The 15,994-nt window shown below is 45.2% G+C and overlaps 1 protein-coding gene and 1 long non-coding RNA gene across 3 annotated transcripts; one reads left to right on the top strand and one right to left on the bottom strand.

Moving 5' to 3' along the window:
* Positions 1-199: 199 nt before the first annotated feature.
* On the bottom strand, positions 200-10,171 carry iars2 (isoleucyl-tRNA synthetase 2, mitochondrial). 2 transcript variants are annotated; one of them, XM_067242678.1, is made up of 23 exons: positions 9,839-10,171; positions 9,542-9,664; positions 9,253-9,406; positions 8,568-8,716; positions 8,376-8,425; positions 8,050-8,250; positions 7,746-7,861; positions 7,458-7,627; positions 7,186-7,276; positions 6,759-6,910; positions 6,259-6,419; positions 6,040-6,142; positions 5,830-5,923; positions 5,258-5,341; positions 4,349-4,457; positions 3,949-4,051; positions 3,713-3,838; positions 2,959-3,090; positions 2,726-2,832; positions 2,172-2,317; positions 1,883-2,073; positions 1,535-1,679; positions 200-1,299 (listed from the first exon to the last, which is right to left on the bottom strand). In XM_067242678.1, the coding sequence occupies exons 1-23, from the start codon at positions 10,085-10,087 to the stop codon at positions 1,154-1,156; spliced, it is 3,102 nt and encodes a 1,033-aa protein (XP_067098779.1). In that variant the 5' UTR covers positions 10,088-10,171; the 3' UTR covers positions 200-1,153. The 2 variants fall into 2 exon arrangements, with proteins under 2 accessions (XP_067098779.1, XP_067098780.1); XM_067242679.1 differs by lacking the exon at positions 5,258-5,341.
* A 403-nt stretch (positions 10,172-10,574) lies between these two features.
* On the top strand, positions 10,575-11,865 carry LOC136949329 (uncharacterized). Its single transcript, XR_010877417.1, has 2 exons — positions 10,575-10,649; positions 11,067-11,865. It is a non-coding gene; the product is annotated as an uncharacterized lncRNA (long non-coding RNA).
* Positions 11,866-15,994: the final 4,129 nt, after the last annotated feature.

Raw genomic sequence — 15,994 nt, 5'->3', positions numbered from 1 at the left:
TTCTTTTTTGAACGATTGGTATTACTTTGGGTTATTTATATTCAGTACTGTACTAGCTCTGCCTGTATCCTCAATTTAGGTTTTGGAGGTCTAGAGGACTTACAGTGCTCTCGCAATACAGAATAAAAGTTTCATGCTTACAGTAAGACCTGTGGTCTTTTGGGGTAGGGGGTGGGGGGTAATCAACCTGGAACTAGAATCGTTTTAAATATGTATTATACAGAGAGAAAAGACATGTTAGGGTTCAATGTTATATATATAAGTGCAGCATTACAATAAATAGTTCAAATTTGACCACCATTTGCTCCAGCAAATTCAGGGTTGCAAAACACTTTCTCTATGAACCATGCAAGTACACACCGGCACCACAATTCTCGTTCTGAAACGCTTTCCATTTTCTGTACATCATTTAATTGAGTACTGTTTACAAAGAAGGTTTTATACAGTTTGACATTTACAAGATGGAAGAATAGTCACCCAAACCCTTATAACTAAGTGATGCCAATATCAGCTTCTCTTTTCCTTTCCACTCCTCTCGCCTTATCACATAGTGACATCGAGTTTAAAGTGTGGCTCCCGTTTCAACACAAGAAATAGAATACAGATCTGTTCCATGCCATGTATGTCATCCATGCTTGCATTTAGACACATGTAGACTTCCATTTCATCAATGGCTCCAAATGTAGCATTCTTTATTGTAGCTCTACCCCTGTATTTCATGTTGAACACATTTTCTTCCCAAACTATATTGAAGTGGTTATTAAACGTTTGCCATTCTTTTGTGTAAAATAAAGAACTGCTTAGCCCTTAAGATACAATGACCGAACAAAAAATATATAAATAAAACAAACTGCTTAACAAAATATTGGTCAACCTCAGGCTTTTCCCTCTTCTTGTGGTGACGAACACTGTGTCCACATCCGTGCCAGACTCGTGCGTGTGGCAGTTTCTTAAACCAACAGACTGTCTCTAAAACAACCACACAGTGCTTTACTAAGCAGCGAAAGCTAAGCTGGCCCATGAGTTGTCCAGTGGACACCACTGAAGTAAATGTTTACAGAGGGCAAGTCTTTTTTTCCCCTTTCTGGTTGGCACGGAAACAGAAGGATGTTGTTTGCAGGCTGTCAGTTGTCAGGGCCGACGGCGGGAAGTGTCAGTGTGGCCCTTCGACGACCGTCTGGCAGCGAGGGCACAGGCAGTCTGCTGACTCGGCTGTGTGGCGACGGCAGCGCGGGCATCGTGCCATGGAGGTGGGCACTGCTGCCACACTGTAGGCACTGTCCTCACGGATAACCCCCCCTGATTGGACAGACAGACAGGGGAGGTCATTGGTATTTCTGAAGCCAACTGCCCACCGCAAAATACCCATTAGCTCCCACGGTGGGAGGCTAAACAAACAGAACATTCAAAGGTTCCTGCATGAAAGTAGAAATCTGTGTGATGGCACATGTCATTGCAACTGTTAGCCTAATGTAGTAGCATAGTGTGGTGTGTTAGCCCAGAGTAGCATGGTAGCCTAGAATGTGTTTTTCACCCTCCAGGTTGATGAGGAAGCTGCCCTTGCTGATTAGGGCGTCAGCAGGCAGGTCTCTGGGCAGGGCGCTGGCCAGCGTGGTCCGTGATGACATCATCATTTCTGTTAGCTGAGAGCAGGTGGAGGTGGGCTCCTCCTGGAGAGACTGTGGAGAGAGATGGAGGAGAGCTTAGATGATAGCATATAGTGCTGCTTAAAAGTATGGAAACCCCCGTACAAATTCAGATTCTTAGTTTTTTTTTTTTTTTACCATGAAATTCTTGTTTATTTCGGACCTTCAGAACTCATTTTGGTCATACATAATAGCTTTATATTTACCAATACCATATGTTGTATTTATGCTCTCACCTCCATTAGTTCAAAAAATAGGCCTGGTTCAATGGCGATGGTGAGGTCATACTCTGCAGCATTGCGTCCTGGGATAGAAGACAAGAAGGAGTCCCTGATGGCACACGCCCCCTCTACGGCCTCCTCCAATCCTGGCCTCCGCCACACCGAACTGCTCTTGACCCACCCACTCCGAAACACCGTCTCTTCCGCTGGAGAGAAACAGCCGTACAGGAGCCACGAGTCACTACAAGGCTGCAATGACACAAACATCCACAAACATCACGATTCATCACTCTCTCATACTCACCATCATGTCCAGGTGCATACAGGTAGACTTCCTCTGCCAGGTGAGGCAGGATGGGAGCGATGGAGCGAGTCAGGGCGTCCAGAACCTCTTCCAGAACCGTCTGACATGACCTCCGTGCCAACGAGTCTTCAGGATCACAGTACAGCCTAGGACAGAGAGAGCGGGACTGGTGAAATGTAGCTGTTATTTTGTTATGACACAGGACAGTATTGTAAACTAGGAAGGGTTCTAGTCATAGTAGTGTATGATATTGAGAATTCACATTTTACAGCTTATTATTAAATAATAAATTAAGTTATTAACAATAGTGATGGCTTAATTTAGTAGAATGAAATGGTTAGGGGTCACCGTTAGTGTGGCTAATCGTAGAGCAAGTACCACATCGGCTAAGGCCCTATCGTTGGGGCCCGGGTTTGATTACAGCCCTGCTAATTTACTGCATGTCATCCTCTCTCCCTCCCTGCCTGCCTTTCCTGTCACTATAAATAAAGCACAAAGTGAAGTCATGAAAAAAACAATGGTTCCAATGATCTGGCGGCTGAGTGTGCTGGTACCTGTCTTTGATGATGCTGAAGTAGAAGCTGGACAGGTCCCTGGTGATGAAGGCTTGGAGGACGCGGATGGCCCTGCCATTGTCAAACTCACTGTAGGCATCTGTCACCTAGCACACACACACACACACACACACACAAATACCATCACAACACAGGCAAAGTATACCCAAATGCATACACTCATAATTTCCATAGGAAGATGCACACACAGACACACACACACACACACACACCTTCATGCTGTACTCCCTGAGCTGGTGCAGAAGGTACTGGTCAATGTAGTGCATCTCTTTGGGGTCCACCGCTTGGGTGCGAGGGTCAAAGCCCTGCAGGTTCCCCAGCAAGAATTTCAGAGTGTTTCTCAGCTTCAAAAAGGAGAGAAGAACAAGGTTGTTAGTCCGCAGCCTGATACAAAGGAAGTATTTACACATCTAGTTCACACCTCGCTCTGCACACTGCTTAGTTCTCTCTGAAGAAGAGAACTAAGCAGGAACCAAGCTGTTTGCCATGTCACACTTTGGACAATAGGTGAAGCTTGCACTGACACGTTCTGTGGGATAAGGCAGATATGTGCCTCTCCCTAACCCTTGTGTAACCTTTGGGGTCATTGTGACCCTTCAGTCATTGTGACCCACCGTCCTGTTGCGACAACTTTACCTTCTACAAAAATAAAGTGAAGCATTTTCTTTTAACCGTCGCACTTTCTCAGACCCCCCGCAGCGCGACGGTTAAAAGAAAAGGCTTCACTTTGTTTTTGTATGGTGAAGTTGTCGCAACACGACGATGGGTCATTGTGAACCTTCGGGTCATTGTGACCTGAAGGCGGCACAGGGGTTAAGCTGCTTGCATACAATCAGTGTTCACCCGAATGAAGGTATAGCCGTTGATTTATGTGCATGGCATGCAAATGAATGTTACTTTGCCCCCACGCGTGGAGAGGACCAGAGGACAGGGATGTGAGAGCCAGGGAAGCAGGCGTGTGGACACCTTGTTGATGCTGTCTCGGGCCGAGTTGAGCACCGTGGGGCCGATCTGGACCTCGGAGAAGACGTTGGACTCTGCGACCCACCACCTCAACACGTCCGCCCCATATGCCGGGGAGAGACTGGGGTCCTGGGAGGGAGAGATCAGCCAATGCGAGTGGAAGTGGCGTGTGTGTGTGTCTAGGTTTCTGAGGATATGGCTGGTAAGATGAACATGTTGTCCGTGTGTGTCGCTCTTACATCCGCTCCATTGATGACGGTGTCCGGATCCACCACGTTACCCAGTGACTTGGACATCTTCTCTCCTTTCTCGCTGACAGCAAACCCATGAACTACCAGGGACCTGCCACCGGGGGGCAATATAGTCACGTGCGGTTTTGTCTTGAGTCAGGTGGCTGAGCGGTGAGGGAGTCGGGCTAGTAATCTAAAGGTTGCCAGTTCGATTCCCAGCCGTGCCAAATGACGTTGTGTCCTTCAGGCACTTCACCCTACTTGCGTCGGGGGGAATGTCCCTGTACTTACTGTAAGTCGCTCTGGATAAGAGCGTCTGCTAAATGACTAAATGTAAATGTCTTTTAAATCTAAACACGTAGGCTTGTGGTATGCTTACGCTCCCCTATTTCTCACACACATGACTCACTTGTATGGGGCCTTGTTCCGCACGGCCACGCTGGTGAGCAGAGAGGACTGGAACCAGCCTCCGATCTGGTCTTTCCCTTCCACATACACATCAGCTGTGGAGTCGGACTCTGTGCGTGTGAGAGAGAGAGAGAACGAAAAGAGAGAATGACAAACAGAACCACACAATTCGAACGGTTCATGACATTCGTTTGGAGATTAAAAACTGAGAACCACAGACGGTTAGGTGTCAGGAGAAACGTCGGCGAGTCTCCACACAGAAGACGGAAAAGTCTAGAAAAGCGAGAGACCGTAGCAGCCACTGTTAGTAAAGACACTGAAGCATCATGAACAGATCAGCCAGTAGCCTCGGGGGGGGGGGGGGGGGGGGGGGGGGGGGCAAAACCAGGGGGGCAAAACCAGACGACGCTCAATTTGTTGTTCCCGTTTTGCCGCCATCATGCCCTTGAGCAGATGCCCTATTTGAAACCACAGAAATACATAGATATATGTACACATGTATACATATAGAACTATTCAAGTCCAATCCTTCTTCTGGTGTACTTTCTATAGGCAGTATTTGTACATCGCTTTGAATACAGGCACCTACTGAGTACATAACAATTTACTGTGAAAGATAGCGATAGACATTGCAAGTTGGCCAGCCATTTTTTATGAACATACACACTGGGGAGAAAGACAGCATTACGAGGTAGGACTTGTGCGTGCGTGAGAGTGAATCCTGGAAAAGAAACTAACTCCACAGTGCTCAGCTTCCACACGGAGAGAGTCTGACGTGCACAGGAGAGGAGGAGAGAGAGATTGACAGGGAAAGAGACAAGAAAACTTTAAAAAAAGGAGAAAAGAGATGGCCAGAGACAGGAGGAGGTTGGAAAGAAGGAGGTCTGGGGAGGGAGACTGGGTGATCAACCTTGGGCCAGTTTGGTTTGAAGCAAGGGAGGTGTGAACCAGCTGAGTCGAGACTTTGGCTCTTCAGAGTCCACCTCAACCTCCTCTGGAATGACAACACAACCACAGACTACGAGTACAGTAAAGTACATACGGTATATACTGTATTCATCCCTATACTGGGATGAATTCAAGGAACATCCAAGACCAAAATATCTGTATTTAATACAAGTCTAAATTACAATTTCCAATGATACATTAATGTAGGTGTAGTGCAGTTATAGAGAAGTGGTAGTTGAGGGAAAGGGATATTGTTGACTACAGTAAATAGAATGAATACAGCAATTCCAATTTGGCAAAAGGACTGGTGTTGATGGAGATTAAGTAATCGCTGATAGAGGGTTGGCATAGTGAGTAGGTACTGATAGTATTAATGACTTATTCCATGTTTCTAAGGCGATGATTCTAAGAACCCTGAACGCTAATAGAATACAACTTCACTGGCTGATTAATCTGGATTTAGGGGCATTAGCGTTGCCCTGGAGATACGCAATTCAATTAAGATCATGTTTGTGTGTGTGTGACCTAACTCACCTTGTAGAACAGCGGCCCAAGATGCTCCGCTGTCAAACCAGATGTCCAGCACGTCCTGTCCCCGCTCATAGTCTGTCACATCTCCTTCCTTACTCTTGAACACACACACACACACACATTAGTAACACACTAACCATGAGATCTAAACCGCCTCAAAGTGAAAAGGGGCTTTTTCATTCGGCCGTATTTGTGCCGTGCTGTTCCGCTAACCTTCTTGAGCACCTCCGGGGGCAGCAGTGAGTCCATGGGCAGCTCCCACCAGCAGTCACTGCCCTTCTCTGAGAACAGCTTGGATATGTGGGATATGGTGTGACTGGAGGAGAAGGGGGGGGGGGGGGGGGGTCGAAGGATGGCAAGTTCAAGGTAAGTTTAATTTGGGTAAACGGTTTGCATATGGAAATAACCTGGTGAGTGGGTGAGTGTGCTTACGTATTGATCAGTGGCTCCCCTGTCTCCTTGTGATAGAACACAGGGATTGGAACCCCCCAGCTTCTCTGGCGAGAGATGCACCAGTACGTCCTCCTGTCCAGCATGGCTAATAGACTGCCCCGCGCTGACTCGGGTACCACACGAACTTTCTGCAGCACGTCCTGTGCACACACACAAACAGCAAACAGGCAAAAAGACAAGAGGGTCATTGGGACATTTGCTTTCCATGATAAGTGTCCTTACCCAGCTACTTTCAGTGGGTGAGGCTGATGTTTCATACTTTCTTTCTAAAAAGATCAAACCGTACCTAATAAGAGAAATAGGTTACCTTTCAAATCCTACAAATATCCTGTCATCAATTCAGAACCATAATTCAGCTGTGCGGATGAGGAGCCTTGTTTGTAGAGTAATCTACACTTTTGTAAAAACCCCTCTGAGCCTGATTGGGCAGGAAATTCCTTCTCAGTGTCTTCCAGTCTCATCGTTCAGTCGACTCTCACCTTGGCTTTGTCTTTGAGGTTGGCCGTGTCGATGAACCACTGTTTGCTGGGTCTGATCACCACAGCCTGTTTGCTCCGCCAGTCGTACGGATAGCTGTGCACACACTTCTCTTCACTCACCAGCGTGCCAGATGCTTTCAGCATGGAGATCACTGACACACAAACAAGCATATACATTACACACAAACACACAGGGTGACTCAAAGCAAATACAATTATTTAATAAAATCAAATGTATTCGTTAGCCCTTTTCACATGCAAGCATGTCACAGAGGGCTTCACATACGCCCATAGAACTGCCCCTCAACCAACCTAAACCCATTCATGACATCGCTTTTTTCAGCTATTCAGCTGGAGCAGAGCCAGTTCCAAGTACACAGAGCCACACGCATACAATTGACCACTCTCTCTCTCGCACTTTAATTACCTGCGTCGGTCCCCTCCTCCATAACGGACAGGTTGTGTAGCTCAGCACCTGCCAGCTCGGTAAACTTGCCTTCTTCATTCACAATGCACTCCTGCGCATTCACACAATAGAGACCAATTATTATTTATTTAAGGGGAGCAACTACAATGCCAAAATAGCCCCTAAAAGCTAACAGGACTGTTTGGGTTTCGGTTTGTTTTGTAGGATGGTAGGACCCATTAGAAGTCATACATCTCAACTTGTTAGTTGATGAAACACGGGTGAAATTATACCACTGGCAGTTTGAACTGGGAGGCCACACTGTAGTCGTCCATGCCGTGAGCTGGTGCTGTATGGACCAATCCTGTGCCTTTACCCATGGTCACGTGATTAGCGGGTAACAATGGAACTTTTTTCCCTGGAATTGTGGGATGATGACAGATTCCCCCCTCAAGATCTAAACCTGGACGGAGCGAAGAGAGTTAAGTGAAGGGGCTCAAAGAAGAACATTGCATGCTGCATGTTGTGTGGCAAACTTGAAACCGTAAAGAGTGTGTGGGTGTGTGTGTTTGGCAGTCTACCTGTAAAGGTGCCAACACTCTCCAGCTCAGTGCCCAGCAGCGTGGACAGACTGGCTATGCGTTCCGTGGCCACCAAGAAGACCTGCGAGTTGTCTGCCCTCCTCACGACTGAATACCTGTACACGGGAGGAGACGTCGTCGTTGCTATTGTGATCAACCTAAACGATGACCACTTCCTGTTTCATGACTACAATGCGCCGTTTCAGCGTTTCAATCAGACATGATGCGTGGCAGTTCATGCAAGAAGAAGGGAAGTGACATTAGAGAGGAAACGTGTCCATGAACCCGACAGGGCATTTCTTACTGGGCATTTGGCATGAAGCACACGGCCTGGTTGGCAGGGATGGTCCACGGCTGTGTGGTCCACACCAACACAGAGATGTCGCCCAGGTCCGCAGTCCCCAGGGCCAGCTTGGGGGGCAGGGTGGCCAGTGGGAAGGTCGCGTAGATGGCCTTGCTCACATGGTGGGGGTTGTATTCCAACTCTGCCTCTGCCAGGGCCGTCCTAGAGACAAGGGGGAGGGGGGGGGGGGGGGGTAGAGGGAGAAGTGTGGGCAAAAACAAAGCCGGGGCTATACGGGGACCAACTTTAGCTGTTACAACTAGTGAAAACTCGGTTGTGCTGCCTACCTTGATGAGGGTGACCAGAACACAGGCTTATAATCCTGATAGATCAGCCCCTAGAAAACGACAAACACCATCACATTTGAGAGCTCGCTCTGGAATGGATCGAAGGAATATGAACTTCCGACCGACGGCAAACCTATGATGGGACTTGGGGGGGGTCTTCGTGTACAGACTGAAATGCCGTGATGCACGCACCTTGCCGTGCATCTCCTGAAAGACCTTGAGCTGTGCCGCCTCGTACGTCCCGTCAAAGGTGTAGTAGCACTTGTCCCAGTCCGCCATCACGCCCCAGCGCTGGAATGCGGCGCGCTGACGAGAAATGGCGCCCTCTGCAAACTTACGGGCTACAGGAAGAGGGAGGAGAGAACCGACTTTAGGTACAGACAGTCTCGTCTCTCGACTGCTTTGGTATCAAGTCTCCTATCAAGGGGGTCAGATGGCTGAGCGGTTAGGGAGTCGGGCTAATAATCAGAAGGTTGTTGGTTCGATTCCCGGCCGTGCAAAATGACGTTGTGTCCTTGGGCAAGGCACTTCATCCTACTTGCCTCGGGGGGAATGTCCCTGTACTTACTGGAAGTCGCTCTGGATAAGAGCGTCTGCTAAATGACTAAATGTTAATGTACGTCTCTGTGACTGACACTGAAGCTATAGAAAGACTTGTGGGTGTAATTGTAATAGAGAATTCCAACAACAAATGGTAGTGTTAGCACTCAACTACAGAACAAGGACGAGATGACTATAATATAATACATAATTACTGACGGACTAGGCCATTGGCAGACGTTCACGCAAATGACTTAAATGCGTGTGAATATTTGCCATTTAAATTAGGAGTTGGTCTTGCTAGATCAGAGGCTGCCTCTGCTCCTCCTTTTCTCACCCTTCTCTCTAATCTGCAGGGGGCCAAGTCCACTGGTTCCCAGTTCTCCAAGTGCCTTCAGCTCGATGGGCAGCCCATGGCAGTCCCAGCCTGGAATGTAGTGGACTTGTCTCCCCCTCAGCATTTCAAAGCGGTTCCGTATGTCTTTCAGGATCTAGAAAAAACAGTGACTTATTGTAAAATAGGTACGTGGCCTATTGTCAGATACTGTAGGTATGTGTCAACACTGTTGTTTTTGGTCATTGACATTGCATGTTGTGCTCAATTGTCTCTTGTTAAAATAGTGTACCTTATTGAGGGCGTGTCCGACATGTGGGTCTCCGTTCGCGTAAGGGGGTCCATCATGGAGACAGAACACTTTCTTAGCCTTCCTCGCTCTCTGCCACGAGTAAAGCTCTGAAAAGCCACATTTCTGGGCAAGGAAACAATCATTTCCGGTTTGAAAAGATGGACATGCAAGACATTCAGTTATCCTGCTAAATTATGCTGTTTAACTCATTAGAACAGAAGCAGGGAAACCACGTTAACACATCCATCCTTGATAAAGACATAGTGTTGTAAACACTAGTAGCTATCAAAAGCTTACCCGTTGTATTTCTATTTCCCGGTCCAAAAGCTGCTGCCCTGATATTTTCATGGCGAACTCAGTGCGGGGCAGTAGCACACTGCTGCGGTACTGTCCAGCTGCAGGAGCAACTGTAGACTGTGCCGTGCCTTCGGTTGAGGTGACATTTTGACAGCGAATTGAGTTGAAGGGGAGTGCGGCGCCTCGGCGACCCCTCGTACCCCATCTTGCTACACTCGGGCTTACTGCCGAAATCAGGCACAGCAGCATGTGTGGTAGTCTACTCTTCAGGTGTGCTACAATGCTCAAAAGAAACCAAGTTGTTTGTTGTTAGTGGGTTGATTAATTCCGACCGCTGTGTCTTCCGGAAGAATGGGGGAAATTACGGAAACGATGAAGGGACAAACGAATATTAGAATCGAATGCGTTCTCATTTGTGCAAAATTGCCACAAGAGGTCGCTAAAGGCATATGTATAACATTTCCGTAGACAAGAACGAAGATAGCGTAGGCTCATAAATGGTTCCCCCCATAAAATCCGAAAATGTCTTGCATGAGGCTGAACGGATTAAGAACATCGTTATCTGATTGCCATTCACCTTTGATATTAGCTTTAGTCTACTTCTGTTTTAGGAGCAATTAGCTAGAAAAAGGTAGCACCTAGAAAGGATTTGAAGAAATGCCCCTGATGACGTCAGACTCATCGGGATATAAATTCGCTGGCTTCTCTCATTTGATTCAGTCTTAGCAGCCGCAGTAACGTGATCAAGATGACTAAATTTGTTGAAGTATTTATTGGAGTCATTATGCTTGCAATGCTCCTTTCGTGTCAGGTATGGTGATTTCTCTTTTCCATAATGTTTAACTTAATATGAATTTATTAGGCAATTGTCATTTTTCCTAAATGTATCAAACGTGTTTAAAGTTATGCTGTTAGTTTAGTTTGTTTTAAATTTAAAAAACTATTGTGCCAGCCTAATTTTGTACTGGCTATTTTTGTACTTTTGGACGCGGAGGCGTTCCAAATTATATTGGCTACAGCCGTTTCTAATCATCAGGGACATGTTGAAAATGTTTAGAGTTGTGCATTTGTATAGATGTTAGTCTAAATTCGTTTAGAATACATGGGGGTGACCCTTCTCGACCTGTTCCGTTTCTAAGTTGCCGTGGCTTAAGTTGAACACTTGCACATTACATTTGTTTGACCATTGTCCTGGCACTGAAACACGTGTCTGGTCTTTATTTTTCAGGTCCATGCACAGAATGGGACCACAATTGCCCCGACGGCCAACCAAACCAGCGCAGGCACAACTTTCAATACGACTACCAACGTCGCTAGCATGGGCAATGCCACTGTGAAAGGTGCTGGTTTGTCCTTGCAGTCAAGCGCTTTCACGCTACTCATCCCAGTCATCCTGGCAGGCTCTGTACTGCACGGTCGGTTCTGAAAGCCGGAGGGACATCAACGCTAAACGGAGACCGCCCAGACTAACATCAGCTGTTAAAGTGGACATGCAATATTTCAAATGGGCGACATTTTCCAGATTTTTAAAGCCAATCTGCGTTCCCGACTTTGTCTTATTTGGAGGGAAAGGTGCATGCCAATTCCTTTAGCGACACCCATGCTCATCACATTCCCTATCACCCCAGGGCCAAGTTTTGGAACTGGGCTTTTGAATTACGCGCCTCGTGGTACAAGGATGAAGCCCACTGTACACCCACGCTCTGGCTTGTTTTTGTCACGGGTCTTTTTAGGACTGATTTGTAATTTAACGTAAATATTTGTGCCCGGGAAATCAACGTAATAACGTTGGTTGAGGCGCTTTGTGGGGACTGTCCCTTAAAGGTGCGCTTCTATTTTACGCAATGGATCTTTGTTAATGGCTACTTGATAGGCTACTTGTCGACTTTTGTATAGTAAATGTCCCTAATCCGTGTTTTTTTTATTTTTATTGTGTGAATCAGTGACTTACACTCGCTAGATTTTTGTATTCTGGTTCAATGCTTTCTTGTGACAAATTTCTAGTTTAATAAATCGTGAAATAATCATTCTGTTCGATTCTCTGCACCTCCATTTTAAACATTCATTTGCATTTTGTATGGGCTCGTTGTTTGCCCCGCCACAACAAAACATCACTCATGTCAAATGTTGGGGTGTTTACAAACTTCTGCAAATGTATAACTGTTTAATCCTGTTAATTACACACTTAAAATGATTTGAATATGCTCCGGTCAAACATCCTTTTAAATGGTTGTAAGAGCAGGGATGGAGACATGGGTTGGCAACTAGTAGAGGACATAAGCTCTCAAAGGGGGGACATTTACATTACCTACATAGAAGTGACATATTTTAAATTGAAAGAACAGTCAGCACTGAGCCCGAGGTCAACTTTCTGTGGACTTTAAATTCCTGCTTTCTGATTTCCATACAGATCGTTTTGTGCTGTATTTGAATAATTTGCGTGTGTTTTTTTATGTAGACATGTCAACTATGGAAAATCCCATCGGGGATAGTTTCCTTCTAAACGCTTTTTTTTGACAATTTTATTAACACATGGATAAGTGATAACATCGCAAGTAAAATGTGATTGTAAATGTTAAATAAAACTTGGTTTCACCTTTCAGGTTTAAATACATACACCCTGTCAGACTTGTTTCTTACTATATTCATGAACATCATTGACCAGTTAAAATTAGGCCAAATATAACTTTACACCACAAAGTGGAACATTTTGGTACACTTTTATAGAAATAAAACACCCTTTAACCATTGGAGAATAGTTATTAGTTCTCAATACATTCTTCAGTGTTCCTGTACAGGGAGTACTTTTTCTTCCTGATAGTATGTAGGATATCAATTTAAAACATTCTGTAGAAACTTAAAAATAATAGATTCAATGGATTACAACTTGTAAGGCTTTGGGCACAAGATATAGTGCAAATTAGATTTTAGACCACTATGTTGGACTTCTCTTAATACCCATGCAAATTACGCATCTTGGATTAAATAAATGAGTCAAATTCTCTGTTTTGAAAACTGCAAGGAGATGAGTCAGAGAAAGTACACCAATCTGTTGTTTGTGTCCGTAATCCTCTATTTACCTAATTCATTATCGAGCACTAATGTTTTGCTCTTGGTGGGACCACTTAGCTCAAAAACAACTACATGCTACAAGTAATGTGTTTTCCCTTCACCGAAGAATTTACGCAAACAGGAAGAGCTATGGTGACAAAGACAACAACTTTAATAATTGACTCAGGACTGGTGAATAATTCATAGGGTAGTTACCATGATTCCCTTGAAGAGTCCATGGCCCTCTGGTTTACCAGTAAGTTTGTTTGTGACTTTATCCTAGCCTCTACTCTGGACTCCACCTGTCCTCTATTGTAGCAGCCTACCATAAAGTATATTTAGCCATGCATACAGACACCACACGCTCCCCCCAGACCCCCCACTCTCCATCCTTGTGGGAAACACATCCCAACCTGATCACATGACAAAGGCCCTATTGTCCTGTCCAGACAGGTACCCATCTTACCTGTTGAAGGTAAAACAAACAGGGGAAAACTTCCGTGTCGGCCCCTTTCGGTCTGTAGGCCCAGTGTAAAAATATAATCCTAACTACAATATCACATAGTACAGTGCACTGAAGTTTCAAGTTTTATTGTCAGGTGCACAGAACAACACAAGGTCAGACTGGGCACTGAAATTCTTGGGACTGAAAACAACATAATAGTACATTGGACAGTGCAACAAAAAGAGCATCTGTCTGAATGCAACGTCCAAAACCATTACAAGGATGCAGTCTGTCATGACAACGCTCAATTACATGTTGAAAAAGGTTGCAGGAACTGAAATGTTCATGTACCGCAGAGCAGGATGTAGACAAAGGTGGAGCAGATCGGTTCTCCTCTGGTCAGTCACCTGGATGGGTGCTCCCTGTCTGTCTTTCTCACTGTGTAGCTCAACCACTAAGCCCCTTCCCCCTACCTGAAACTAACAGAAACCTGAGTTGGGGTGGGGGTGTGTTTAAGGTTTAAGCATAAGAATGAGAGGGGTGGAGGGAGACAGAGAGAAACTGTATTGCGTGGACGAAAAGGGTGGGGGAGGGATTTGGGGTTTGCTGGGTGGGAAAGTAAGATGGAAGGGGGGGGGGGGGGGGGGGGGGTTAGGGGGTACAAAGGAGTATGTGGATTGGGAACCTGACCAAGATGTGGAGGACATTCCAGTTAGCTCTTACCAGTCGCCCAAAACCCCTTGGTGATTCACTATGGGTGTTTGAGGCAACGATCTGCATTCCAAGAAACAGCTAAATTAGCCAGTATCACCGTGGCACTTAACCCATGTGTTATCTTCGGGTCATTGAATCTGACCCATCTGTTATTGCGACAACTTTACCGCATATAAAAACAAAGTGAAGCATTTTCTTTTAACCGTTGGGCTGTCTCAGACCCCCACATTGCAAAGGTTAAAATTAAAATTAAAAAATTAATCAAATGTCTGTTCTCTCACCATTAGTTGACACCATGTTGCCTCGCACCCAGAGGGTGATACTATGTCCATGGCTGAATGGTGTGGTAGGTAGAGGTAGGTGAAAATGTCTGAGCCTGCACCCCCCCAAACGTTGTTGTATCATTCAAAATGTATCCTTTAGTAGTATTATTATGGTCGATAGTAATACTCATTTAATATTTTTTTATTTTATAAAACCTGTCCAGAAAAATACTGTCTGGAATCCATTGGCATGACATTCCGTTCAAATAAAAATGTGCAATAACATTTTGGGAACAAAGGCACTACATTTGTAAATGTGTGCAGAAATTGTAGAACATCATTTGTTCTACAATTATTTTTAAGGTCTGTGGTAACCTCTGTTGCAAATAATGTTTACCTCACACAAGTAATGACAACCACAGATCCACCCACTCAGGAAAAGATCACTGAGGTTTCTGCCTGGTTCTGCTTCTGTAACCTCTCTGACTGATGAATAGACAAGATAAATTGGATGTACCGTCTCATTTTGCATGAGGACGTGCATGCAATGCAGGGAAAGACTGATAAAGACTCGTTCCATTGGCCTCTGTGGCTAACTGTATCATGTTCTGGTTCAGGGTAAGATTAACTGTGAGTACTAAACTCCAAGTGTTCTTTTAATCACTTGTTGAAAAAGAGGAAGAAGAAGTGTGGGAGAATGGTAGATGAGAAAAACGAGAGAGTGATATAGGGAGAACCAAACTCATCAGGAGCTGGTTTGACCCTAGCCTGAAGCAGGCATCAAAAGGGCCTCTGAATACCTGTATCGATTTGAGGTACACAGGACCTGGTTGTACGCTTTTTCTCTGCTCCCTCATCCAATAGGGGGAGAAGGAGGAATAAAGGGTGTGTGTTTGTGTGTATGACAGGGAGAAGGTATATCAAGTTTCAAAGCCCTTAGCTGAGAGCTATTTAGCACTGCGGTAAAATACTAGGGGAGAAATAGAGGGTAAAGAGAGAGAGAAACAAAGATCCTTGTAAAATATGTGACAACAAACGAGTCATGCTGGGATGCATCCTCAGGAACAATAAAACAACACTTGCCTTTGGCAATTCAGATCAGCTCTATGGAAGGTTTAGGGTTCTTTCTAAGTATTTTGTAACCTAAAACAACATGTTAACACTGGCTGCTGGCTATAGGTTTATGACCTCAACTTACCCCAAATTGTCTCCACATGATTGGTTGAGTTGCATACAACTCATTAGCATGATATCCCACAGCTTAGCCAGGGAACAATCAGGAACTCAAATGTATGACCAAATGAACCTTGCAGTTATTAAAATTGTCTATCTGCGTTCCTAGTGCCTGGTTGTCATCGGAAACCTTCCATGAGTCATCACAGCAATCATGTATCACAAAAAGATATTCCATTCAGTCATCTACTTCCCTTTTGCAGCAGTAATATGTTCTGTAGCTCACCCTGAGAAGGGAAGCAGTGTAATGAATTGGATTTGTGCCAACGACTGTTTCATCTAACTGTTTGTTTGTTTGTCTGTATGTGTGTTCTCTCAGGAACTCGAACTCATGAGCAAATAACTAACACAAAAGCTTCTTTCAACAAGTTGATAATTACAAGTTGATCAAGATTTGTTACACAGTTACATAGAAGGTCTACTGTTTTGAGCGTCTGTTAAAGCATACAT

This window comes from Osmerus mordax, chromosome 9 (assembly GCF_038355195.1).
Source record: "Osmerus mordax isolate fOsmMor3 chromosome 9, fOsmMor3.pri, whole genome shotgun sequence".
In the NCBI taxonomy this organism is placed as follows: Eukaryota; Metazoa; Chordata; class Actinopteri; order Osmeriformes; family Osmeridae; genus Osmerus; species Osmerus mordax.
This window is presented reverse-complemented; position numbering and strand designations above follow the sequence as displayed.

Excerpts from the sequence above, each read along its gene's own strand:
- iars2 (XM_067242678.1), bottom strand. The coding sequence starts at position 10,087 with ATGCTGCTGTGCCTGATTTCGGCAGTAAGCCCGAGTGTAGCAAGATGG. Across the intron at positions 6,911-7,185 it reads GGAGGAGGGGACCGACGCAG|TGATCTCCATGCTGAAAGCA; the intron begins GTAATTAAAGTG and ends TTTGTGTGTCAG. Across the intron at positions 2,318-2,725 it reads TTCAGCATCATCAAAGACAG|GCTGTACTGTGATCCTGAAG; the intron begins GTACCAGCACAC and ends TCTCTGTCCTAG.